Source organism: Sebastes umbrosus, chromosome 7 (assembly GCF_015220745.1).
Source record: "Sebastes umbrosus isolate fSebUmb1 chromosome 7, fSebUmb1.pri, whole genome shotgun sequence".
Taxonomy (NCBI): Eukaryota; Metazoa; Chordata; class Actinopteri; order Perciformes; family Sebastidae; genus Sebastes; species Sebastes umbrosus.
The window spans coordinates 14,198,131-14,225,446 of NC_051275.1; the positions used below are offsets into that span (position 1 = coordinate 14,198,131).

Genomic DNA, 27,316 nt, shown 5'->3' on the forward strand with positions numbered 1-27,316 from the left:
CCATATGTATCAACATGTATAGGCCTTTCGGTGTAGTGTTTGTATATTCAATTAAATTGATCAAGTTTTAGCCAGCAGTTTATATCCTATTTGTTTAATATCTTTCTATAGCAGCTGAAGACCAGATGTTTAATATGGAATAATTCATTATGTGAAACGAAAGAACATGACCAGGGACACGGGATGCTTGCGTTCCCACGACAGGCTGAGATCGGCATACAGCCTACCTGAAAAGAGAACCTGAACCTTCTGATCTGCTCCAACTATGGCTAAAGAACTTTAAATCAGTGGAGACTGGTACATAGAGACAGAGGAGGTTGCTCCTCCTTTTTTTTGAGAGGCAAGAGGGAGATCAAAATATATAAGAGTAATTGGTTGAAATAAACCATTACCAAATCTCAGTATCATTTAGAAAATATTTTTTCTCTCTTCTTTGGAAAAAAAAACATTGTTTAAATCCTGATTAAAATGCCTCAACAGTAACACCTGCAGGGCAGAGGGGAAAGGGCAGCCTGTGTGTGAATTGGTTGGGGGCATCATGGGGGTAAGGGAGGTCGAGCACCCTCTGTCCTCCCTTGGGGCGGGACGTCTTCTATCAACTCAATGCATTTCAGGAAATTAATTATAACATGTAAATTGTGAACTACTTTTAAACACTTTACAAAACAAATCCTTTTCATTTAGGCCTGTTTATTGAGCATAGCTAGCTAATATTGTTGCCACTGTAGTCCCATTGTGGGTCAGTCCGGACAGCGGAGCGAGGGTTGGGCCTGCCTGGGACACGCGGCAGGAGTCGCACCCCGCCGGGGAGTGGATGGAGAGAGCTCCGCTCGGGGCTCACGCTCGGGCCTCGCCGTAAGCTGGCCGGGCTCGACCTACAGCCAAGCGACGGAGACGCAGCGGCCCGACGTGCTGCTCTAGATCTCGGTGTGGGCAATGGACTGCTGTACGGGCAGTTTACAGACAGAAATAATGGCACAGAGATGATGCCCCAGACAGAGAGAGATGCTATAACCGAGTTTGCATCTAGGTAACGTCGCAGCCGACCACATCCCCAGTGGTGCCCGAGGACGCCAAAGAGAGCCATTGAGGGAGAAAAAACGACTTAAGCTGAGTCGCACCGTTGAATCCAAAAGATCCAAAAGGCCATGTTCCAGACAGAATCTGCGGCCACTCCTTACAGCACAATCCACCCATCTACGCATCTAAGGTGATATATAAATACATTTTCAGAAGTGAAAGAGTTGTGAAGATGATTAGACTAATAAACTAATTTATAGTTAATTAATAAATAAGGTTATTTTAAAAAAAATTATAGTTAATATTAGATGCAAAAATAATTAGGAAATCCATCAATAAATTCTAAACCTGAATTAGAGAACGCCTAAATTTATAATATGAAACTGCTTCACAATCTTCCTGGATGGTTCTTAAATTATCTGCTGCTGAATGATGCATTAATACCAAAACTAAATGTAATTGATAGACAAATGTCAAATATCAAATTGTTTCAGTCAAGATGAAACAAATTTTCAAGATTTCAGTCACTGAATATACCTGATCACATTTAATTTGTTTCTATCCATAAATGTTCATCATTGTATTCACTGTATTCCTTCAATCATCCTTTATTCAATTTATTCATTTTTCCTTTTGTTTTATCATTTATCCTCACTTAATAGTTTAGTCATGTAGTTAGGCAAATAAACATTTAATTTTATAAAGAACTTGGTTCTTAGTTTTTATAAAATTGGGTGGCAATTCTGATATTAAAACTAATTGTGTGTGATATCTGAAGCAGAGTGTCAACACTTTCCTTCACATTTTACCAAAATTCATGGGTTTATGATTAATAATTATGGGTTATTAATTATAGATACATATTTTGTTATTAATTATTGATTGATGATTATTCTGCTCTATGCAATAAAGCTACAGGATCCAAGTTATTTGTCATCAGCCTACTTTCTCAATTACTAAAAACATTGCTATTACTACCAAGATATTTTTCTTACTTTATGTTTGTATTGTATAGAGAAAAAGTATTAATCAGTCTGAATATTTTATGACTCAATGCCCCGACCCATGATTGCTTTCTTTGTGTTCCTCTCTGGTCTCAGCAGGATTATGTAACATTTTGGTCCAAACAGTGCCACCAAGAGACCAAAACTGGAGGCCAGGATGGCAAATACCTCCACTGCATCTGCATATTTGCCTGGTGAGCTAATATAAGCGGGGACAAAGGCCACCCACACAGCACAGAAGATCAGCATGCTGAAAGTGATGAACTTGGCTTCATTGAAGTTGTCTGGAAGATTCCTTGCCATGAATGCTAGTAGGAAGCTGAGGATAGCCAGTAAGCCAATGTAACCCATCAACACTGCAAAACCAACTGTGGATCCGATTATACACTCATAAACTATCTTGTCATTGTGGTATTGAGTGTTTTTATGAGGAGCTGGTGAAGCAGAGACAAGCCAAGCAGTGCAGATTGCTGCCTGAATAGAAGTAAGAACCATAACTGTCCCTCTCTGCTGCACAGCACCAAACCACTTGAGACTGGCTCCTCCTCCTGGTTTGGAGGCCTTGAACACAGCCAGAACCACCATGGTTTTCACCAGGATGCATGAGACACAAAGTACAAAGCTGATCCCAAATGCTGCATGTCTCAGTTGGCATGTCCACAGCCTGGGATGGCCGATGAACAACAGTGAGCAGAGGAAACATAATTTAAGTGATATCAATAGCTGGAAACTCAGTTCTGAATTGTTGGCGCGTACTATAGGGGTACTGCGATGATAGATGAAGATGCCCAGGACAACAGCACAGATGAATGTGCCCAACAATGTGATGACTGTCAGGCAGATACCTAGAGGCTCTTGATAGGAGAGGAACTCTGTTTTCTTAGGAACACAGTGGTCACGCTTGGGGCTGGACCAGAAGTCCTCTGGACAACTGTTGCAATCCATGGAGTCTAAGAAAACAAAGGAGTTGTTGAGATACATGCTTAAATTATATCTCCAAACTCTAACATTTAAAATTGAATACCAACCAGTCTCATTGCTGATCTTTCCCTCAGAACAAGGGATACAGTCAAAACAGCACTCAGGTTGCCCCTTCTTTCTGGCTATGCGGGTACCTGGAGGACAGCTCTCACTGCACACTGACCGGGGTGGCTGTCAGAAGAAAAATAAATAGCTGTTATTCTACGATACTTCTACACTGCTATAATGAGTCATTCATGGCATAAAAAATAGGTGTCTGAAAAAGCAGAAATAACCTGTTTGGAGTCAAAGTTCCAGAAGATTTTTTTTTCATCAAGTGTGAGTTTTTCACCTTTGGCTGACTCTTTGACCTCGCCCACATTCTCCACTTTTGTTCTTCCTTCAGGGAGCCACAGCCAGTTCATGACATCATATATTGGTAAGGCATCACCATTCTCATCAAATGACACTTGATCACCAAATGGTGTGATGAAGTTGACCTTTTCCAAGTAATACACAAGCTAAGAACAGATAAAAAAAAAAAGATTCTATATGACCATGGTGAGCACCGCGGTATATAGTATTCAATAATCAAATTGTATACTGCACCTATGAACATATGAAGACATTAACATTTCCAACAAAGCATTTCCTTTAAAGTGAAGATATTACCGTGTACCCAGAGACAAGACATTTTGGTCTCTGACCTGATAATATTATCCACTGCTGTCACCCAGCAGTAGGGGAAATCCTTTCAGCTATCTGCTATGCACTTTAAGATCAGTAATCTCATAGCTTTGTATTTAATCATATACCGTAAATGTTACTCCAGAAGATAGCATAGGATTTAGTCACATGAACCGTTGGAATGTAAACTGATATCCTACCTGCCATAGCTCCAGTCTTTGCAAACTGGCACAGCTGTGTCCACTGAAAGGCCCTCTCCCCGGCACACAGCGCAGCATGTCATCAAGAGCATACGCCAGAGCATACACAGCCTTGTACACGTTATACTCTGACCTGAGGTTTGAAATGTCCAAGAACTCAGTTTTTACACTCTCTAGATCTTCCTGTCCAGTGCATAGTTCTCCCCCAGCCTCCACCCAACCTGCTGGAGGTGGTGCAAATCTACAGTGAAATGTGTATTCCCAAAACTGATTTACCTGAAATGTATCAGAAAGTGTGTGTTACAAATTATCATAATATATTGTATTATTCTTGAAAATACCTGATCGGATTTCAAGGCTAAGTTGAGACACTACAAGCAAAAACATTTTTTTTCATTAAATAGTCAATTTTGAAATTGTGGGCTATTTTGCTTCAATAATATTTTTTCTTTCAGAATAGTGGAAAGAAAACATTCAATTTAGGTGTTTATTTTACTACACTTTGTCTATATCTGTCTGTAGATTTCTGTTAAATTCACCAAAAGTTATCATTAGATAATGCCTCATTTGCATATTTAAACATAACATTTCAGAAAAATTGTGATACAAAAATAATTGTTTTAGTGTAAATAATCAACTGGGGAAGTTTCATGGTGATATCTTAGATATTTAACCCAGTTCACCATGAGTGTCTTCAAAATGTATTGAATTCTACAATACATATATTTAAAAGCCGTTTTCTCATATTGAGTTTTGTAAAAACTTTTGACTCTAATATGTCAACAAAATGAAACAATGATTTTGAACTTAACTTTATCCAATGGTCAGATCGAAACATACAATTTCAGTTTTAACCTATACACCTGGGGTGTCTCAACTTAATCTCACCATGTTATATCCATAGCGGTTGTTGTGTTGTATGTCAGGACGTATTCTTAACAGGAAGTCCCTGAGTCCTGGTATTTCTCCTCGACGGATGGCAATGCCCAGTGTGCCACCCAGGTATGGTATGAGGTGGGGGGTCTGGAGCACAGTAGCTGCAGTCCAGGATTCACTGGCCATCCACTGCAGGCCTGTCACATTCTGCCTCACCACCTGTGCATTGCATTATATAAAAATATCTAAATTCATACTGTCATGACAAGATTTATTGCCTGTCTCATTCATGCACATGGAAAACCTTATTATTTCAGACAATTAAAACATTAAGTTGTAGAATTATATAAACTTATAATTGTGCTGTAATTCAAGCCCAACCTCCTCCATAAGGTTAATCATGTGATTCTGAAGTGCAAAGACAATGACCACACGAGCTGTAGATTTCCTCATCAAATCCACAATTCTCCTTAGTTCAGCTGCGTCTTTGTCCCAGGGCAAAACTTCTAAATAGGCCAGACACCCTCCACCAGACTGAGCCAGATCAGATTGGAAAGATCGTGCAGCGTGGAGTCCATAATCATCATCACTGACCAGCAGACCAGCCCAAGTCCAGCCAAAGCGCCTGAGAATCTGAATCATAGCACGCACCTAAGTAAATACAGATTGGAGGGATTAATGCACAGGCAAGAATATTCTTTCAGTGGGGAACCTTCTAAACAGGTTATTTCAAAGGAATGTTTTAGTGCACATTTATTTTTATGCATTCTTATTTTGCCGATTGATGGTCACCTGGAAAGCATCACTTGGGATCGTCCTAAAGAAGGATGGAAACTTTTGCCGGTCACTCAGGCATGAACATGTGGCAAAATAACTCACCTGTGAAAGACACAGACTGTACATCTTAAAAACATTCAAAGCCTTGATCGGCTGATTAGTCCAATGTTTACAATTCACATCGCATTTAAAGTTAAAATACTATAAAAGAATCATGGTGGAAAACTTACCATAGGTAATCTGTACAAACCTAAAACAGTGGAGATGGCGATACAGCGTGTAGAGGAAGAATCACCCACAATCCCAAGGACTGGAGGGGTTCCTACACAGGTCTTGTCCAATATAAAGTGCTCCTCTTGACCACTGGCTAATGACAATGCTGCGCGAAATCCAATTCCTAGGTTGATGCAGTTGTCATTAAGACTGTATCCCAGAGTCACATTAGGTAGCAGGTTGGAGTTTCTGTTGATCTCATCAATAGCAAAGGCCATGGTCTGGGCCTGCCTGAATCCTAGTACATCAAAACTAACACAAAAATACCATTGTTGGAAAATACAACATGATACAGTAACTGTGCTGACATGAATGTGTTGCACAATTACAGATTTTGCAAAAAAATAAACCAGTTGAATAGCAACAATTATTACAATACTTGATTAACAATAAATAAATAGAGGACACAAGTAATACGTCTAAAATGGCATAAATACACAATGTAATTCTGACCAGGTAATATCTTATCATATAAAATACATTTTATTAATGGGATTGGCTTCTTACAGTTTCTGCATTTTGTTGTTTCCCTGACATACTGACCTGTGGCAGGTTGGCTGTTGTGGCTCTGAGGTAAAAGACAGGTCAGGAAAGACAGAAAAGAAGTGGATCTGAAACAGCCCTCCCAGAACCACATCTCCAGCCTTGTGCATCCCATTTAGAGGAAACTGTCCCTGTAACCGGCAGGAGGTGGAATGGAGAGGGGAGGGCACAGCAGAAGAAAAGTAGGAATACAACAACACAGAGTACTTGAGCAAGAGGAGGTTGATATCTAAAAATGCCCACATGGCTTTCCTCCTGTTTACTCTTTTTTCTGACCTAGTGTCAAACCCTTTTATTGACTTGCATCATTGTTTAATCTTGCACACCACCCATCAGCGCATACGCAAAAGTAAGGGCAGGGCCTAATATGCATTTCATTTGAGATTGATTTTGCATTTAGGTGGAATTAATTTGTGCACTTTTAATTACATCTCACCAAGGCAATTTTAGCAACCTTTCTAACCCAAATTGAAGTTGTGGATGACTGCTATGATTGATGTCTACTGAAATTTGCGTGTGATTTGTTATGTGATAAGCATACCAAATTAATCTCACCAAATGCTCAAATTAGCCCAGAGTATGTCCACTAGATGGTAGCAGCATACCAAGACACTCAGTGAAATATAACATCTTCCCTTGCTCTGCGTTTTTTTGACGGGGAGTTATTGTATGTGGCTGGCACCATAGAAACTTGGCAGGTATTAGATATGATCAGTTCTGCAGAAACACGTGGGCTGGACAGATTTCCCCATTAGTCTGTCCAATTTGCAATTTTATAGATTTGGTAACTGTACTTCTACGATTACAGACAGAAAGCTGTTAACACATTAATAGTGAGTGCACGCACATACTTTTCCAGGCAGGATGACCTTACTCAACTTTATTCCCCCTAAAATGTAGCAGAATATTGCATCAATTAAAACACTGGCTTTGTCTGACTCAAACCCCAAAAAAAGAATCTTATTTAGGAGGCATTGTAATTTTTTGTGTTTTTGTATTCACTGTTATAATTATTTTCTGCAATTAAGCCTGCATGGATTCACTGCATGTTTTTCTTAAATGCCTCCTAAATAAGATGCTTTTTCGGGTTTGAATCAGACAAAGGCAGTGTTTTAATTGATAGGTTAGGCCGTTAGGCCATTGCATAGTCATGGCTTCCAGAAGATTAGTTAATGATTATGTAATTAAAACATGAATGAGGATCTAAATACTAGTGAACTATTAGTTAACGAGTAACACTCAAAAAAAATGTTTTTATATTTTCTTTGAATTATATTCAACTTGATACTATTCAGGGATATGAATTTTAATGTATATGTTGTCTAAATATGATGAATAAAACATCTGTTAAGAATTCTGCTGTCTCTGATTTTTTAAAGGAATCAATTGTAAAGATAATGTTGAAGTAATGAGGGACTCCTCATTAACTATTCAGTATTATGTCTCACTTTACTTGGAGGGACACAAAAACAGTAAGTAATGTTTAAGTAATCAGTAATTAATGAGTCATTACCAGTTTTGTGCTGCTCAGCAGCTGATTCAGAGTTGATCAGGAACAAGTCATGAAAGTGGTCGGTATGATCAAGTCAAAAATAAACTAAAACTAATTATTACTTAATGATTAATTAACATAGGTTCTCCCTGTCTGTTCTCCTGTAACTCATCTTTATCTGTTTTATAATACTCCATTACGAGTTATTAGAGAAGTATTCATTAGACCCTGGACAGGTCGCCAGATTATCACAGGGCTGACACAGAGACAGACAACCATTCATACTCAAATTCACACTAACAGGTCATTAAGAGTCAACAATTAACCCAAACGGCATAGCTTTGGAATGTGGGAAGAACCCGGTGATCCCGGAGAAAAAACAGGCTAACATGGGGGGAACATGCAAGCTCCACAGAGAAGGGCCCCATGCCAAGTTTGGCCTGCGACCCTCTTGCTGTGTGGCAACAAATTGGAGGAACAAGTGAAGAAACAAAGGAGAATTTATGGCCTACTCACTGGGTTTTAAGACTACCTACATTCCTTTGAGATGTTGGCTCACAGTCACCCAAAGACACATGCAGCTGTGAATGAGAACAAAATGGTAATGACATTTAATGCAAAATAACATGTACTTGAATTGATGTGTTGTGCTTTGCTAACATATGTTTAATAACAGGCAGTTTTGTTTAACATGTACATGTTTGGTACAAGAACAACACTGAAATTAGTAGGTACCAGCAGAGACACAAGTCTGTCTCACACGTCTGTCCTCTCCCTGCCTTCTTTTAGAAATCCACATTTGTGACTAAGTTTGTTCAGAACAATTTATCTAGTTCAGTCATTTTCCTGTTAAGATAACTCAAATACTCACACTGATAAGTAGATAATCGTAAGCTGTAGATAAAAAACCTTCCCTTTATATTAATCACTTGATGAGATCCTGCTCCAGAAATATTTTTATATTTTATATGTGTGTGTGTATATTATATGTCTTCAACTCTCTGCTGCTGAATGGTGCATCAAAACCAAAACTAAATTTAATTGATAGGCAAACGTCAAACAACAAATTCAATCAGAGATATCAGTCACTGAATTGACCCGGTCACATTAATTTGTTTCTATCCATGAATGTTCATGATTGTATTCAATATATTTTTTCATTATCCTTTATTTAATTCATTCCTTTTTCCTTTTATTTTATCATTTATTCAATATCCTATGTTCATAGTTTAGTTATGCAGTTAGTCAAGTAAACATTTCAATTCATACAGAACTTGGTTATTTGATAGTTGTGTGTATGTAAACAATTTGAATCATTGTTCACCATGACCAAGAACTCCGTAGAGACCCTGATAAAATGAGACTCAATTGATTAATATAAAATTTTTAATTTTTCCCTGTTTTTATAAAATTGGGTGGCACCTGAGTAAATTCTGATATTAAGACCAATTGTGTGTGATATCTTAAGCGGAGTGCCACCACTCTCCTTCACATTGTACGACAATTCATGGGTTAATGATTAATAAGTTTTGGTTATTCATTTTAGATACATATTAATTAATTATTGATTTTTAATCTGCTCTATGCAATAACGCTACATGATCCAAGTTATTTTTCATCAGCCTACTTTTTAAATTACAAAAAACAATGCTATTACTACCAACACATTTTTCTGCCTTTTTTGTATTTTATAGATAAAAGTATTTATTCTGTCAGCATGTTTTATGACTCAATACCCCGACCCATGATTGTTTTCTTTGTGTTCCTCTCTGGTCTCAGCAGGATTATGTAACATTTGGGTCCAAACAGTGCCACCAGGAGACCAAAACTGGAGGCCAGGATGGCGAATACCTCCACTGCATCTGCATATTTGCCTGGTGAGCTAATATAAGCGGGGACAAAGGCCACCCACACAGCACAGAAGATCAGCATGCTGAAAGTGATGAGCTTGGCCTCATTGAAACTATCTGGAAGATTCCTCGCCATGAAAGCTAGCAGGAAGCTGAGGATAGCCAGTAAGCCAATGTAACCCAGTAACACTGCAAAACCAAATGTGGACCCAACTACACACTCATAAACTATCTTGTCATTGTGGTATTGAGTATTTTTATGGGGAGCTGGTGAAGCAGAGACAAGCCAAGCAGTGCAGATTGCTGCCTGAATAGAAGTAAGAACCATAACTGTCCCTCTCTGCTGCACAGCACCAAACCACTTGAGACTGGCTCCACCTCCTGGTTTGGAGGCCTTGAACACAGCCAGAACCACCATGGTTTTCACCAGGATGCATGAGACACAAAGTACAAAGCTGATTCCAAATGCTGCATGTCTCAGCTGGCATGTCCACAGCCTGGGACGGCCGATGAACAACAGTGAGCAGAGGAAACATAATTTAAGTGACATCAATAGTTGGAAACTCAGTTCTGAATTGTTGGCGCGTACTATGGGGGTGCTGCGATGATAGATGAAGATGCCCAGGACAACAGCACAGATGAATGTGCCTAACAATGTGGTGGCTGTCAGGCAGATACCAAGAGGCTCTTGATAGGAGAGGAACTCTATTTTCTTAGGAACACAGTGGTCACGCTTGGGGCTGGACCAGAAGTCCTCTGGACAACTGGTGCACTCCATGGAGTCTAAGAAAACATTGATAGTGTTAAGATTAATGTTTAAATTTTATCTCAAAAATTGCAATGTTTAATACGGAATACCAACCAGTCTTATTGCTGACCTTTCCCTCAGAACAAGGGATACAGTCAAAACAGCACTCAGGTTCCCCCTTCTTTCTGGCCATTCGGGTACCTGGAGGACAGCTCTCACTGCACACTGACCGGGGTGGCTGTAGGGAGAAAATTACAGAACTTTTATTGAGTCAAATAGCTCTAATGAGTCATGCATGTTATACAAAATAGGTGTTTGAAAAATTAAAGGCAACCTCTTTGGATTCAAAGTTCCAGAAGATTTTGTCTTCATCAAGTGTGAGTTCTTCACCTTTGGCTGACTGTTTAACTTCGCCCACATTCTCAACTTTAGTTTGTCCATCAGGGAGCCACAGCCAGTTCATGATATCATATATTGGTAAGGCATCACCATTCTCATCAAATGACACTTGATCACCAAATGAGGTAGTGAAGTTGACTTTTTCCAAGTAATACACAAGCTAAGAATATCAGAATAACGGATAGAGGAAAACAAAAAAGGATGAAAAAATAATTCTATATGACCATTGTGAACACAGTGGTATCTAGTATTCAATTATCAACCTGCCTACTGCACCAATGAACATATGAAGGTATTAACAATTCCAACAAAGCATTTACAGTAAATTGAATTCACTGATATTACTGTATACCCACTGACAATACACTCTGATCTGATAATATTATCCACTGCTGTCACCTTGTGGTAGGGGGAATTGTTTCAGATATCTGCTATGCACTTTAAGATTAGTAATCTCATAGAACTGTATTTAATCCTATATTTGAAATATTACTCCAGAAGATAGCATAGGATTTAGTCTTATGAACAGGTGGAGTGTAAACTGATATCCTACCTGCCATAGCTCCAGTCTTTTCAATCTGGCACAGCTGTGTCCACTGAAAGGCCCTCTCCCTGGCACACAGCGCAGCATGTCATCAAGAGCATACGCCAGAGCACACACAGCCTTGTACACGTTATACTCTGGCCTGAGGTTTGAAATGTCCAATAACTCACTCTCCACACTCTGTAGGTCTTCCTGTCCAGTGCATAGCTTTCCTCCATTCTCCAGCCAACCTACTGAAGGTAGTGCAAATCTACACTGAAATGTGTATTCCCAAAACTGATTTACCTGAAATGTATTAAAAACTGTGTTATTAGTTATGACTATATATTGTATTACTCTTACAAATACCAGATCAGATTGCAAGGTTAAGGAGAGACACTACAGGCAAAAAACATTGTTTTTCATGAACTGGTCAATTATGCGATTTTGGGCTATTTTGCTTCCATCTTGGAAGTGGAAAGAAAACATTCAAAATACACGTTTAGGTGTTTATTTCATAACACTTTGTCTGTCTGAAGATTTCTCCTAAATTCACCAAAAGTTAGCATTAATAATGCCTCATTTGCATATTTAAGCATACAATTTTAGAAAACTTGTAATACAAAAAATAACTGTCTTAAGTAAGTAATTAACCTGGGAAGTTTTATGGTGACATCTAATAAAAGATTATATATCCCCCAATTTTTTACCCAATTCACTTGTAGTGTCTTCAAAATATGTCAAATTTTACAATACATGTCTTTAAAGGTCATTTTCGAAAAATGTGTTAAGTAAAAACCTTTGACTATAAGATGTCAACAAAATGAAACAATAATTTTTAACTTGGCTTCATCCAATGTTCAGATTTCTGTCTGGAAATGTATTCAATTAACACATATTTAATAAGATAATGCCTGATATGCATATTTAAACATCAAATTTCTGAAAATTTGTATTACAAAAAATAATTGTCCTAATATAAGTGATGAACAGGGGAAGTTTTATGGGAATATTTATGAGTTAAATGTTTTACCCTCTTCACCTGAGGTGTCTCCACTTAAACTCACCATGTTATTTCCATAGCTGTTGTTGTGTTGTAGGTCAGGACGTATTTTTAACAGGAAGTCCCTGAGTCCTGGTATTTCTCCTCGACGGATGGCAATGCCCAGTGTGCCACTCAGGTACGGCATGAGGTGGGGGGTCTGGAGCACAGTAGCTGCAGTCCAGGCCTCACTGGCCATCCACTGCAGGCCTGTCACATTCTGCCTCACCACCTGTTCATTGCATTATATAAATATATAAATTCATACTGTGACACAGTTAATGTCTTGTCTGTCTCATTCGTACACATGTGAAATTCGGTGTTTTACGCAGTATACAGTATATAACTGGAGGTTGGTGTAATTTGAGTTAATGATCTCACTCTAATGCCCAGTTATACTGGCTAACAGCTCCTTTAACTAATAAGACGAGTGATTTATTAAATTAAATCTATTACCTACAGGACAATATTTTATTGTAACTTAAATATTTCAGGTTAACAATTAAAACATTAAGTTGTGAAATTATATGACATTATAAACTGTAATTCAAGCCCAACCTCTTCCATGAGGTTAATCATGTGACTCTCATGTGCAAAGACAATGACCACACGAGCTGTAGATTTCCTCATCAAATCCACAATTCTCCTTAGTTCAGCTGCGTCTTTGTCCCAGGGCAAAACTTCTAAATAGGCCAGACACCCTCCACCAGACTGAGCCAGATCAGATTGGAAGGATCGGGCAGCGTGGAGTCCATAATCATCATCACTGACCAGCAGACCTGCCCAAGTCCAGTCAAAGCGCCTGAGAATCTGAATCATAGCACGCACCTAAGTAAATACAGAGTGGAGGGATTAATGCACAGGCAAGAATAGTCTTTCAGTGGGGAACCTGCTATACAGGTTATTTCGAAGGAATTTTTTAGTGTACATTTATTTTCATGCATTGTTATTTTGCCGATTGATGGTCACCTGGAAAGCATCACTTGGGATTGTCCTAAAGAAGGATGGAAACTTTTGCCGGTCGCTCAGGCACGAACATGTGGCAAAATAACTCACCTGTGGAAGACACAGACTGTACATCCTAAAAACATTCAAATTCTTGATCGGCGGATTAGTCCAATGTTTACAATTCACATCGCATTAAAAATTAAAATACTATAAAAGAATCATGGTGGAAAACTTACCATAGGTAATCTGTACAAACCTAAGACAGTGGAGATGGCGATACAACGTGTAGAGGAAGAATCACCCACAATACCAAGGACTGGAGGGGTTCCTATACAAGTCTTGTCCAACATAAACTGCTCCTCTTGACCACTTGCTAGTGACAATGCTGCGCGGAATCCAATTCCTAGATTGATGCAGTTGTCATTAAGACTGTATCCAAGAGTCACATTAGGTAGCAGGTTGGAGTTTCTGTTGATCTCATCAATAGCAAAGGCCATGGTCTGGGCCTGCCTGAATCCTAGTACATCAAAACTAACACAAAAATACCATTGTTGGAAAATACAACATGATACAGTAACTGTGCTGCCATGAACGTGTAGCAAAATTACAGATTTTGCAAACAATTAAGCCAGTTGAATAGCAACAATTATTATAATACTTGATTAAAAAAAAATAGAATAGAAAAGTGATACGTCTAAAATGGCATGAATACACAATGTAATTCTGACCAGGTAATATCTTATCATATAAAATACATTTTATTAATGGGATTGGCTTCTTACAGTTTCTGCATTTTGTTGTTTCCCTGAAATACTGACCTGTGGCAGGTTGGCTGTTGTGGCTCTGAGGTAAAAGACAGGTCAGGAAAGACAGAAAAGAAGTGGATCTGAAACAGCCCTCCCAGAACCACATCTCCAGTCTTGTGCATCCCATTTAGAGGAAACTGTCCCTGTAACCAGCAAGAGGTGGAATGGAGAGGGGAGGGCACAGCAGAAGAAAAGTTGGAATACAACAACACAGAGTACACGAGCAAGAGGAGGTTGATATCTGAAAATGCCCACATGGCTTTCCTCCTGCTTACTCCTTTTCTGACCCAGTGTCAACCCCCTTTTATTGACTTGTAGCATTGTTTAATCTTGCACACCACCCATCAGCGCATACGCAAAAGTAAGGGCAGGGCCTAATATGCATTTCATTTGAGATTGATTTTGCATTTAGGTGGAATTAATTTGTGCACTTTTAATTACATCTCACCAAGGCAATTTTAGCAACCTTTCTAACCCAAATTGAAGTTGTGGATGACTGCTATGATTGATGTCTACTGAAATTTGCGTGTGATTTGTTATGTGATAAGCATACCAAATTAATCTCATCAAATGCTCAAATTAGCCCAGAGTATGTCCACTAGATGGTAGCAGCATACCAAGACACTCAGTGAAATATAACATCTTCCCCTGCTCTGCGTTTTTTTGACGGGGAGTTATTGTATGTGGCTGGCACCATAGAAACTTGGCAGGTATTAGATATGATCAGTTCTGCAGAAACACGTGGGCTGGACAGAATTCCCCATTAGTCTGTCCAATTTGCAATTTTATAGATTTGGTAACTGTACTTCTACGATTACAGACAGAAAGCTGTTAACACATTAATAGTGAGTGCACGCACATACTTTTCCAGGCAGGATGACCTTACTCAACTTTATTCCCCCTAAAATGTAGCAGAATATTGCATCAATTAAAACACTGGCTTTGTCTGACTCAAACCCCAAAAAAAGAATCTTATTTAGGAGGCATTGTAATTTTTTGTGTTTTTGTATTCACTGTTATAATTATTTTCTGCAATTAAGCCTGCATGGATTCACTGCATGTTTTTCTTAAATGCCTCCTAAATAAGATGCTTTTTCGGGTTTGAATCAGACAAAGGCAGTGTTTTAATTGATAGGTTAGGCCGTTAGGCCATTGCATAGTCATGGCTTCCAGAAGATTAGTTAATGATTATGTAATTAAAACATGAATGAGGATCTAAATACTAGTGAACTATTAGTTAACGAGTAACACTCAAAAAAAATGTTTTTATATTTTCTTTGAATTATATTCAACTTGATACTATTCAGGGATATGAATTTTAATGTATATGTTGTCTAAATATGATGAATAAAACATCTGTTAAGAATTCTGCTGTCTCTGATTTTTTAAAGGAATCAATTGTAAAGATAATGTTGAATTAATGAGGGACTCCTCATTAACTATTCAGTATTATGTCTCACTTTACTTGGAGGGACACACAAATAGTAAGTAATGTTTAAGTAATCAGTAATTAATGAGTCATTACCAGTTTTGTGCTGCTCAGCAGCTGATTCAGAGTTGATCAGGAACAAGTCATGAAAGTGGTCGGTATGATCAAGTCAAAAATAAACTAAAACTAATTATTACTTAATGATTAATTAACATAGGTTCTCCCTGTCTGTTCTCTAGTATCTCAACTTTATCTGTTTTATAATACTCCATTACAAATTATTAGAGAAGTACTCATTAGACCCTGGACAGGTCGCCAGATTATCACAGGGCTGACACATAGAGACAGACAACCATTCATACTCAAATCCACACTTACAGGCCATTTAGAGTCAACAATGAACCTAAACCGCATATCTTTGGACTGTGGGAAGAACCCGGTGATCCCGGAGAAAAACCACGCTAACATGGGGGGAACATACAAACTCCACAGAGAAGGGCCCCATGCCAAGTTTGAGCCTGCGACCCTCTTGCTATGTGGCAACAAATTGGAGGAACAAGTGAAGAAACAAAGGAGAATTTATGGCCTACTCCCTGGGTTTTAAGACTACCTACATTCCTTTGAGATGTTGGCTCACAGTCACCCAAAGGCACATGCAGCTGTGAATGAGAACAAAATGGTAATGACATTTGATGCAAAATGACATGTACTTGAATAGATGTGTTGTGCTTTGCTAACTTATGTTTAATAACAGGCAGTTTTGTTTAACATGTACATGTTTGGGACAAGAACAACACTGAAATTAGTAGGTGCCAGCAGAGACACAAGTCTGTCTCACACTTCTGTCCTCTCTCTGCCTTCTTTTAGAAATCCACATTTGTGACTAAGTTTGTTCAGAACGATTTATCTAGTTCAGTCATTTTCAGTTGAGATAACTCAAATACAGACTCAATTGATATAAATCAAATTTTGAATTTTTCACTGTTTTTGTAAAATTGGGTGGCACCTGAGTAAATTCTGATATTAAAACTAATTGTGTGTGATATCTTAAGCGGAGTGTCACCATTCTCCTTCACATTTTACAAAAATTCATGGGTTAATGATTAATACATTTTGGTTATTCATTTTAGATACATATTAATGAATTATTGATTATTAATCTGCTCTATGCAATAACGCTAAATGATCCAAGTTATTTGTCATCTGCCTACTTTTTAAATTACAAAAGAAATTGCTATTACTACCAACACATTTTTCTGCCTTTTTTGTATTGTATAGAGAAAAAGTATTTATTCTGTCAGCATGTTTTATGACTCAATGCCCCGACCCATGATTGTTTTCTTTGTGTTCCTCTCTGGTCTCAGCAGGATTATGTAACATTTGGGTCCAAACAGTGCCACCAAGAGACCAAAACTGGAGGCCAGGATGGCGAATACCTCCACTGCATCTGCATATTTGCCTGGTGAGCTAATATAAGCGGGGACAAAGGCCACCCACACAGCACAGAAGATCAGCATGCTGAAAGTGATGAGCTTGGCCTCATTGAAACTATCTGGAAGATTCCTCGCCATGAAAGCTAGCAGGAAGCTGAGGATAGCTAGTAAGCCAATGTAACCCAGTAACACTGCAAAACCAAATGTGGACCCAACTACACACTCATAAACTATCTTGTCATTGTGGTATTGAGTGTTTTTATGAGGAGCTGGTGAAGCAGAGACAAGCCAAGCAGTGCAGATTGCTGCCTGAATAGAAGTAAGAACCATAACTGTCCCTCTCTGCTGCACAGCACCAAACCACTTGAGACTGGCTCCTCCTCCTGGTTTGGAGGCCTTGAACACAGCCAGAACCACCATGGTTTTCACCAGGATACATGAGACACAAAGTACAAAGCTGATCCCAAATGCTGCATGTCTCAGTTGGCATGTCCACAGCCTGGGATGGCCGATGAACAACAGTGAGCAGAGGAAACATAATTTAAGTGATATCAATAGCTGGAAACTCAGTTCTGAATTGTTGGCGCGTACTATAGGGGTACTGCGATGATAGATGAAGATGCCCAGGACAACAGCACAGATGAATGTGCCCAACAATGTGATGACTGTCAGGCAGATACCTAGAGGCTCTTGATAGGAGAGGAACTCTGTTTTCTTAGGAACACAGTGGTCACGCTTGGGGCTGGACCAGAAGTCCTCTGGACAACTGTTGCAATCCATGGAGTCTAAGAAAACATTGATAGTGTTAAGATTAATGTTTAATTATATCTAAAAAATTGCAATGTTTAATACTGAATACCAACCAGTCTTATTGCTGACCTTTCCCTCAGAACAAGGGATACAGTCAAAACAGCACTCAGGTTCCCCCTTCTTTATGGCCATTCGGGTACCTGGAGGACAGCTCTCACTGCACACTGACCGGGGTGGCTGTAGGGAGAAAATTACACAACTCATGTTGAGTCAAATAGCTCTAATGAGTCATGCATGTTATACAAAATAGGTGTCTGAAAAATTAAAGGCAACCTCTTTGGATTCAAAGTTCCAGAAGATTTTGTCTTCATCAAGTGTGAGTTCTTCACCTTTGGCTGACTCTTTAACCTCGCCCACATTCTCAACTTTAGTTCGTCCATCAGGGAGCCAAAGCCAGTTCATAATATCATATATTGGTAAGGCATCACCATTTTCATCAAATGACACTTGATCACCAAATGAGGTTGTGAAGTTGACTTTTTCCAAGTAATACACAAGCTAAGAATATCAGAATAACGGATGGAGGAAAATCAAAAAGGATGAAAAAATAATTATATATGACCACGGTGAACGCAGTGGTATCTAGTATTCAATTATCAACCTGCCTACTGCACCAATGAACATATAAAGATATTAACAATTCCAACAAAGCATTTACAGTAAAGTGAATTCACTGATATTACTGTATACCCACTGACAATACACTCTGATCTGATAATATTATCCACTGCTGTCACCTTGTGGTAGGGGGAATTGTTTAAGATATCTGCTATGCACTTTAAGATTAGTAATCTCATAGAACTGTATTTAATCCTATATTTGAAATATTACTCCAGAAAATAGCATAGGATTTAGTCTTATGAACAGGCGGAGTGTAAACTGATATCCCACCTGCCATAGCTCCAGTCTTTTCAATCTGGCACAGCTGTGTCCACTGAAAGACCCTCTCCCTGGCACACAGCGCAGCATGTCATCAAGAGCATACGCCAGAGCATACACAGCCTTGTACACGTTATACTCTGGCCTGAGGTTTGAAATGTCCAAGAACTCAGTCTCCACACTCTCTAGGTCTTCCTGTCCAGTGCATAGTACTCCCCCAGCCTCCACCCAACCTGCTGGAGGTGGTGCAAATCTACACTGAAATGTGTATTCCCAAAACTGATTTACCTGAAATGTATTAAAAACTGTGTTATAAATTATGACAATATATTGTATTACTCTTACAAATACCAGATCAGATTGCAAGGTTAGGGAAAGTGACTACAGACAAAAAACAAAGTTTTTCATGAACTGGTCAATTTTGCGATTTTGGGCTATTTTGCTTCAATCTTGGAAGTGGAAAGAAAACATTCAAAATACACGTTTAGGTGTTTATTTTATAACACTTTGTCTGTCTGAAGATTTCTCCTAAATTCACCATAAGTTAGCATTAATAATGCCTCATTTGCATATTTAAGCATACAATTTCAGAAAACTTATATACAAGAAATAACTGTCTTAAGTAAGTAATTAACTGGGGAAGTTTTATGGTGACTTCTAAACAAAGATTAGACCCCCCTCAATTTTTTACCCAATTCACTGGTAGTGTCCTCAAAATATGTTAAATTTTACAATACAATAATATTTAATATTTTCTCAAAATGTGTTAAGTAAAAACCTTTGACTCTAAGATATCAACAAAATGAAACAAGATTTTTTACTTGGCTTCATCCAATGTTCAGATTTCTGTTCTGGAAATATATTCAAATTAACACATATTTAATAAGTTAATGCCTCATATGAATATTTAAACATCAAATTTCTGAAAATTTGTACTACAAAAAATAATTGTCCTAATATAAGTGATCAACTGGGGAAGTTTCATGGCAATATATATTATTTAAATGTTTAACCCTCCGCACATGGGGTGTCTCCACTTAAACTCACCATGTTATTTCCATAGCTGTTGTTGTGTTGTAGGTCAGGACGTATTTTTAAGAGGAAGTCCCTGAGTCCTGGTATTCCTCCTCGACGGATGGCAATGCCCAGTGTGCCACCCAGGTACGGCATGAGGTGGGGGCTCTGGAGCACAGTAGCTGCAGTCCAGGCTTCACTGGCCATCCACTGCAGGCCTGTCACATTCTGCCTAACCACCTGTGCATTGCATTATAGAAATATATATAAATTCGTACAGTTACACAGTTGATGTCTTGTCTTACTCATACATACACATGTGCAATCCTGTGTTTTACACAGTATACAGTATATAACTGGAGGTCGTTGTAATTTGTTTGAGTTAGTGATCTCACTCTAATGCCCAGTTATACTGGTTAACAGCTCCTTTAACAAATAAGACAAGTGATTTATTCAATTAAATCTATTTGCTACAGGACAATATTATATTGTAACTTAAATATTTCAGTTTAACAATTAAAACATTAAGTTGTTTAATTATATCAAATTATAAGCCGTAATTCAAGTCCAACCTCTTCCATGAGGTTAATCATGTGACCCTCATGTGCAAAGACAATGACCACACGAGCTGTAGATTTCCTCATCAAATCCACAATTCTCCTTAGTTCAGCTGCGTCTTTGTCCCAGGGCAAAACCTCAAAGTAGGCCAGACACCCTCCACCAGACTGAGCAAGGTCAGATTGAAAGGATCGGGCAACGTGGAATCCATAATCATCATTACTGACCAGAAGACCTGTCCAAGTCCAGCCAAAGCGCCTGAGAATCTGAATCATAGCACGCACCTAAGTAAATACAGAGTGGAGGAATTAATACACAGGCTGGAATAATCTCTTAGTGATTAACCTGATAAACTGGTACCACAATGGACCATGTTTAACTAGTACCCTTCATACCAAACAGCTCCATCAATGGCAAAAGGTGATAAGTATTACACAGAAAATATTATATTTCATTGCAGTAAAGGGATGCATTTTATTTTGCTGACTGATGGTCACCTGGAAAGCATCACTTGGGATCGTCCTAAAGAAGGATGGAAACTTTTGCCGGTCACTCAGGCACGAACATGTGGAAAAAAAACTCACCTGTGAAAGACACAGACTGTACATCCTAAAAACATTCAAATCCTTCATCGGCTGATTAGTCCAATGTTTACACTTGACATTGCATTTAAAATTAAAATGCTACAACAGAAGACAACTTACCATAGGTACTCTGTACAAACCTAAGACAGTGGAGATGGCGATAGAACGTGTAGAGGAAGAATCCCCCACAATCCCTAGTACTGTTGGGGTTCCTACACAGGTCTTGTCCAACATAAACTGCTCCTCTCGACTACTGGCTAATGACAACGCTGCACGGAATCCAATTCCTAGGTTGTTGCAGTTGTCATTAAGACTGTATCCCAGTGTCACGTTAGGTAGCAGGTTGGAGTTTCTGTTGATCTCATCAATAGCAAAGGCCATGGTCTGGGCCTGCCTGAATCCTAAAACATCAAAACTAACACAAAAATACCATTGTGCTGACATGAACGTGTTGCACAATTACAGATTTTGCAAACAATTAAGCCAATTAAATAGCAACAATTATTACAATACCTGAATAAAACATATAAAGGAGACAAGTGATATGTCTGAAATGGCATAAATACACAATGTAATTCTGACAGAGTAATATCTTATTATATAAAAATAAATTGCACTGATGGGATTGACTTCCTCCAGTTTCTGCATTTTGCTGTTCCCTGACTGACCTGTGGCAGGTTGGCTGTTGTGGCTCTGAGGTAAAAGACAAGTCCGGAAAGACAGAAAATAAGTGGATCTCAAACAGCCCTCCCAGAACCACATCTCCAGCCTTGTGCATCCCATTTAGATGAAACTGTCCCTGTAACCGGCAGGAGGTGGAATGGAGAGGCGAGGGCACAGCAGAAGAAAAGTAGGAATACAACAACACAGAGTACATGAGCAAGAGGAGGTTGATATCTAAAAATGCCCACATGGCTTTCCTCCTGTTTACTCCTTTTCTGACCCAGTGTCAACCCCTTTTATTGACTTGCAGCATTGTTTAATCTTGCACCCCACCCATCAGCGCATACGCAAAAGTGAGGGCAGAGCCTAATATGCATTTCATTTGAGATTGATTTTGTATTGAGGTGGAATTATTTGTGCACTTTTAATAACATCTCACCAAGGCAATTTCAGCAACCTTTCCAACTCAAATTGAAGTTGTGGATGACCGCCATGATTGATGGCTCATTAAATTTGCGTGTGATTTGTGGTGTGATAAGCATACCGAATTAAACTAACCAAATGCTCAAATTAGCCCCGAGTATGTCCACTAGATGGTAGCAGCATACCAAGACACTCAGTGAAATATTACATCTTCCTGTCTGTTTGATGGTGGGTTATTAAATCTGGCACCCATAGTAACTTGGCAGGTATCATATATGATTAGTTCTGCATAAACATGTGGGCAAGAAGGATATCCCCATTAGTCTGTCCAATTTGCAATTTTATAGTAGAACTTTATTTCATGGATTACAGGCGGAAACATGGTACTTATTTACATCAACATATTAACAGTAAGTGCATGTAGATACTTTTCCAGGCAGGATGACCTTACTCAACTCAATTCCCTCTAAAATGTAGCGGAATATTACATAAATTAAAACACTGGCTTTGTCTGACTGAAACCCCAAAAAGCATCTTATTTAGGAGGCATTTAAGAAAAAATGGCAGCAAATCCATGCAGGCTTAATTGCAGAAAATAATTATAACAGTGAACACAAAAAGTTACAATTATTTTCTGTATAATGTTAGGCCATTGTATAGTCATGGCTTCCAGAAGATTAATGATCACGTAATTAAAGAAATTAATGAGGATCTAAATGCTAATGAACTATTAGTTAATGAGTAACTCTCAATCGATAATTTTGATCAATGATCGATGCTTTTTTTAAATTATATTCAACTTCATAATATTCATGGATTTGAATTTTAATACATATGTTGTCTGAATATGATGAATACAAATCTGTTAAGAATCCTGCTTTCTCCGTTTTTTTTAAAGGAATTAAAGGGACTATTTGTAACTTTCAGAAATGCTTGTTAACAGCGACACCTGTGGCCGTGAAATCAATGAAAGTCAGCGTCGAGCTCGCGCCTGCTCGCTCTAAATAGACATGAACGAGCATCGCTCAAAACAGTGAGGCGACACACGTCAGCTAAAACCACAATATGGCGGCGCGGTTAGACGCAGCGGCCCAGCGCTTTCGGTTCGGCAGTGTATGTATGTTTTTTGTGTGTGTATGCATTGTCACTGGAGTGATAGAGGGACATCTGCAATACAGCAGAGCAGAGCTGCTTAATGTGACGGACAAACTTTGCACCCCGCACACGAATTGGAACTTTATTCCACCGGAGATACGGCGTTTTTCCCCGGAAGGAGGAAGCAGCGTTGCACTGGAGACTCTGCGTAGACGGAAGCGTCACAGGAGACGCAGGCGGGGGAAGAGAAGGGGGCTACGAGCTAGGCTAAAGGCTAACCCCTACAAACCGGCGATTCCAAGCCTCTTCCTTGCCAATGCCCGGTCACTCAGCAACAAGATGGATGAGATAAGACTGCGGATTACATCGCGCTGCCTGGAGCACTGTGTGATGTTAATAACAGAGACTTGGCTGGACTCGCATACCCCGGACGCTGCTATCGAGCTAGCAGGCCGCGTTGTTTACAGAGCGGACCGTACCATCAACTCCGGTAAAAGCAGGGGTGGAGGACTTTGTATTTACGTCAACAGCAGCTGGTGTACTGACGCCAGGGTTATTGAAACACACTGTTCCCCGGAGATAGAATACCTGATGCTGAGCTGTAGACCTTTTTACTTGCCCAGGGAGTTTACATCTGTCATGATAACAGCTGTCTATATACCACCAAATGCTAATGCAAAGCTAGCCTTGGAGCAGCTACAGAGTGCCATTAACAACCAAATGTCAGCACAACCAGACAGCCTTGTTATTGCAGCAGGAGACTTCAACCATGCCAACTTAAAATCTGTCATGCCGAAGTTCTTCAAAAATGTAAACTTCCCTACAAGAGAGAAAAACACACTAGACCAGGTCTACACCAGCATTCCAGATGCCTACAGAGCCACTCCACTCCCACATCTTGGACTGTCAGACCATCTGTCCCTGTCTTTGACTCCAGCATACAGACCCCTGATCTGTAGACAGAAACCATCCATTAAAACAGTTCAGGTGTGGACTGAGGAAGCCACCTCAGCTCTACAGGACTGTTTTGATACCACAGACTGGGAAATATTTGCTGAGGAGACAGATCTGGAGGGACACACAACAGCTGTCCTCTCCTACATAAACTTTTGTGCTGAAGGTGTGGCAGGGACAAAAACCATCAAAGTCTTTCCGAATCAGAAACCGTGGCTCAACGGCGAGGTGCGGACCCTGCTCAGAGCACGGGACTCTGCCTTTAAATCTGGGACCTCGCAGGAATACAAAGAGGCGCAAAAGAGACTGAGGAGGGGGATCAGGGAGGCCAAATGCAGATATAAGCAGCGCATAGAGGAGCACTTTAAGAACAACGACTCCAAGTGCATGTGGCAGGGGATAAAAACCATCACTGGCTACAAAAACAACTGCACAGCCTTAAGTCCCACAGACAACACTCTTCCTGATACCCTGAATAACTTCTTCGCTCGGTTCGACCGGGAGAACAAGGAAACCAACATCCAGCCTGCACTACCAGAGAAGGACCAACCGATAAAGCTCCAACACCACCAGGTCAGATCCGTCCTGCGCCGAGTCAACATCAGGAAAGCGACAGGACCAGATGGGGTCTCCGGACGAATCATTAAGGCCTGTGCAGACCAGCTAACAGGGGTATTTACCACCATCTTCAACCTCTCGCTTGAACAGTCTGTTGTTTCCACATGCCTTAAGGAAACCACCATCGTCCCTGTACCCAAGAAAACCAAAGTGAACTGCCTGAATGACTACCGGCCAGTTGCTCTAACCCCCATAATCACAAAATGTTTCGAGAGACTAGTTCTCTCCTACATTAAAACTGTCATCGCTGCCGATCTTGACCAACACCAGTTTGCTTATCGGACAAACAGATCAATAGATGATGCAATCACAACAGCTCTTCACGCAGCCCTTACACACCTGGATCACAACAACATATATGTAAGGATGCTGTTTGTTGATTTCAGTTCTGCTTTCAACACAATAATTCCACACAAACTCGTTCAAAAATTGAGCAACTTGGGCTTAGGCAGTTCACTGAGCAAATGGGTGCTGGACTTCCTCAGGAACAGACCACAGTGTGTTAGGATGGGGGACCACACCTCAGCCACTCTGACCCTGAGCACTGGAACACCACAGGGGTGCGTCCTCAGTCCTTTTCTTTATTCCCTCTTCACATATGACTGCACAACTATTCACCCCACTAACACCATGGTCAAATTTGCAGACGACACTGCTGTAGTTGGACTGATAACCAACAACAACGAGACAACCTACAGGGAGGAGATCCAACATCTGACACAATGGTGTTCCCATAACAACCTGGATTTAAACACAACAAAAACAAAAGAAATGATAATAGACTTCAGGAGAGCCAGGCGGGTGGAGCACTCTGCCCTCTGCGTAAGTGGAGAGGAGGTAGAGAGGGTGGACTGTTTCACGTACCTCGGAGTCCACATTTCATCAGACCTCACCTGGTCCAAAAACATCTATCATCAGGTGGGGAAGGCCCAGCAGAGACTCTACTTCCTCAGGAAGCTGAAGCAGGCTCACCTTCCTCAACACCTGCTGATCAATTTCTATCGGCCAACCATTGAGAGCTTCCTGACCTACTGCTGCACTGTGTGGTTTGCTAGCTGCACAGTGGAGAACAGGAGGGACCTGCAGCGGGTGGTGAGGATGGCAGAAAAAGTGATTGGGACCACATTACCCCCCCTCAGTGACCTATACGCTGGCCGGCTCTGTAAGACAGCCAGCTGTATCTCCAAAGACCCCACCCACCCATGACATGTACTTTTTGCTCCCCTTCCCTCCGGTAGGAGATACAGGACAATTAAAACACACACCAACAGACTACAAAACAGCTTTTACCCACAGGCTGTCAAGTGTGTAGGACCCACCCACCCCCCCAAAGGCTGAGGACACTAGCTGCTGAACCATAATCATGGCACCTGCACTTTATGATGATCCACTTATTTATTTGTGTACTTTGTGATTGAATGTTTTTATGGCTGCTTTTAATGTTTGTTTTTACTGCAAAGAGCTGCTAAACTGCTTTTCGTTGTTTTCAATGACAATGACAATAAAGTCTCTATTCTATTCTATTCTATTCTATTCAATATCACTCTATATTTCACCTGCTTGGCAGTAATGTTAGCTGACCAGACAAAGGTCTCTCCATGAATCACTGCTGATCCTAGTGTTGGCTTTTCTTGCCTCAGCGCAGGCTGAGGCAGCGGGGCTACGCAGCGTGTCTTCCTGCTCTCTCCGCCCGCAGCCGGAGTGAGCAGGAAGACGCCGGCACCCAGTCGGTAACGAGACGATAAAGTAACTCGCTGCGGAGCCCCGTCACTTCACAAGACACGGGAAACCTCTGTTGGTCTGTAGGAGCTGCAGCAGTTATTTCTGCACAAACGACCACTGTACATTCACTAGATACTCTCAGAGCTAAACTAACTCTTCTGCAGTGTGTAGTGAGCGCGCGTTCACGTCTAGATGTGGAGCGAGTACGCGAGAATGCGCGTCCGCTCTGAGTGAAGGCAAGCAGACAGAGGAGGAGAGAGTACAGCAACACGCGAGCGCACATATGCGAGCGCGCATGTGTCCCAACCCGGTACATTTATACGCTTAAAAAGTTACAAACAGTCCCTTTAATTGTAAAAATAATGATGAAGTAATGAGGGACTCCTCATTATTCGGTATTATGATTTACTTCACTTGTAGGGACACAAAAACAGTAAGTAATGTTTAAGTAATCAGTAATTAATGAGTCGTTACTAGTTTTGTGCTGCTCAGCAGCTGATTCAGATTTAATCAGGAATGATGAGTCAAGTGGTCAAGATGATCAAGTCACAAATATTCACAAAGTGATCATTACTTAATTCATTAATATAGGCTCGCCCTACCTGTTCACTAACTCATCATTATCTACTATATAGTCTTCCATTATGAATTATTAGAGAAGTACTTATTAATCCATCCATCCTTTAACCGCTTATCCTATTGAGGGTCGCGGGGGGGTGGAGCCGATCCCAGCTGACATTGGGCAAAGGCAGGGTACAACATGGACAGGTCGCCAGACTATATCAGGGCTGACACAGAGATACAGACAACCATTCACGCTCACATTCACACCTATGGGCAATTTAGAGTCAACAATTAACCTAACCTGCATGTCTTTGGACTGTGGGAGGAAGCCGGAGAACACGGAGAAAACCCACGCTAACATGGGGAGAACATGCAAACTCCACAGAGAAGGGCCCCAAGCTGGATTTGAATCTGCGACCCTC

General features: G+C 40.2%; 3 protein-coding genes across 3 annotated transcripts; all 3 read right to left on the reverse strand.

Annotated features, from left to right (window-relative positions):
- Positions 1–2,063: 2,063 nt before the first annotated feature.
- LOC119491571 (extracellular calcium-sensing receptor-like) lies at positions 2,064–6,465 on the reverse strand. The gene is made up of 9 exons (XM_037775712.1): positions 6,341–6,465; positions 5,755–6,049; positions 5,540–5,626; positions 5,129–5,398; positions 4,760–4,966; positions 3,872–4,147; positions 3,281–3,505; positions 3,053–3,176; positions 2,064–2,974 (listed from the first exon to the last, which is right to left on the reverse strand). The coding sequence occupies exons 1-9, from the start codon at positions 6,448–6,450 to the stop codon at positions 2,064–2,066; spliced, it is 2,505 nt and encodes an 834-aa protein (XP_037631640.1). The 5' UTR covers positions 6,451–6,465.
- A 3,089-nt stretch (positions 6,466–9,554) lies between these two features.
- Positions 9,555–14,285, reverse strand: LOC119490904 (extracellular calcium-sensing receptor-like). The gene is made up of 9 exons (XM_037774442.1): positions 14,161–14,285; positions 13,579–13,873; positions 13,364–13,450; positions 12,953–13,222; positions 12,420–12,626; positions 11,383–11,658; positions 10,765–10,989; positions 10,545–10,668; positions 9,555–10,465 (listed from the first exon to the last, which is right to left on the reverse strand). Exons 1-9 carry the CDS (start codon positions 14,268–14,270, stop codon positions 9,555–9,557), a joined length of 2,505 nt encoding a protein of 834 aa, XP_037630370.1. The 5' UTR covers positions 14,271–14,285.
- A 2,599-nt stretch (positions 14,286–16,884) lies between these two features.
- On the reverse strand, positions 16,885–21,672 carry LOC119491572 (extracellular calcium-sensing receptor-like). The gene is made up of 9 exons (XM_037775713.1): positions 21,524–21,672; positions 20,976–21,270; positions 20,769–20,855; positions 20,286–20,555; positions 19,747–19,953; positions 18,712–18,987; positions 18,094–18,318; positions 17,874–17,997; positions 16,885–17,795 (listed from the first exon to the last, which is right to left on the reverse strand). The coding sequence occupies exons 1-9, from the start codon at positions 21,631–21,633 to the stop codon at positions 16,885–16,887; spliced, it is 2,505 nt and encodes an 834-aa protein (XP_037631641.1). The 5' UTR covers positions 21,634–21,672.
- Between the last annotated feature and the right edge of the window lie 5,644 nt (positions 21,673–27,316).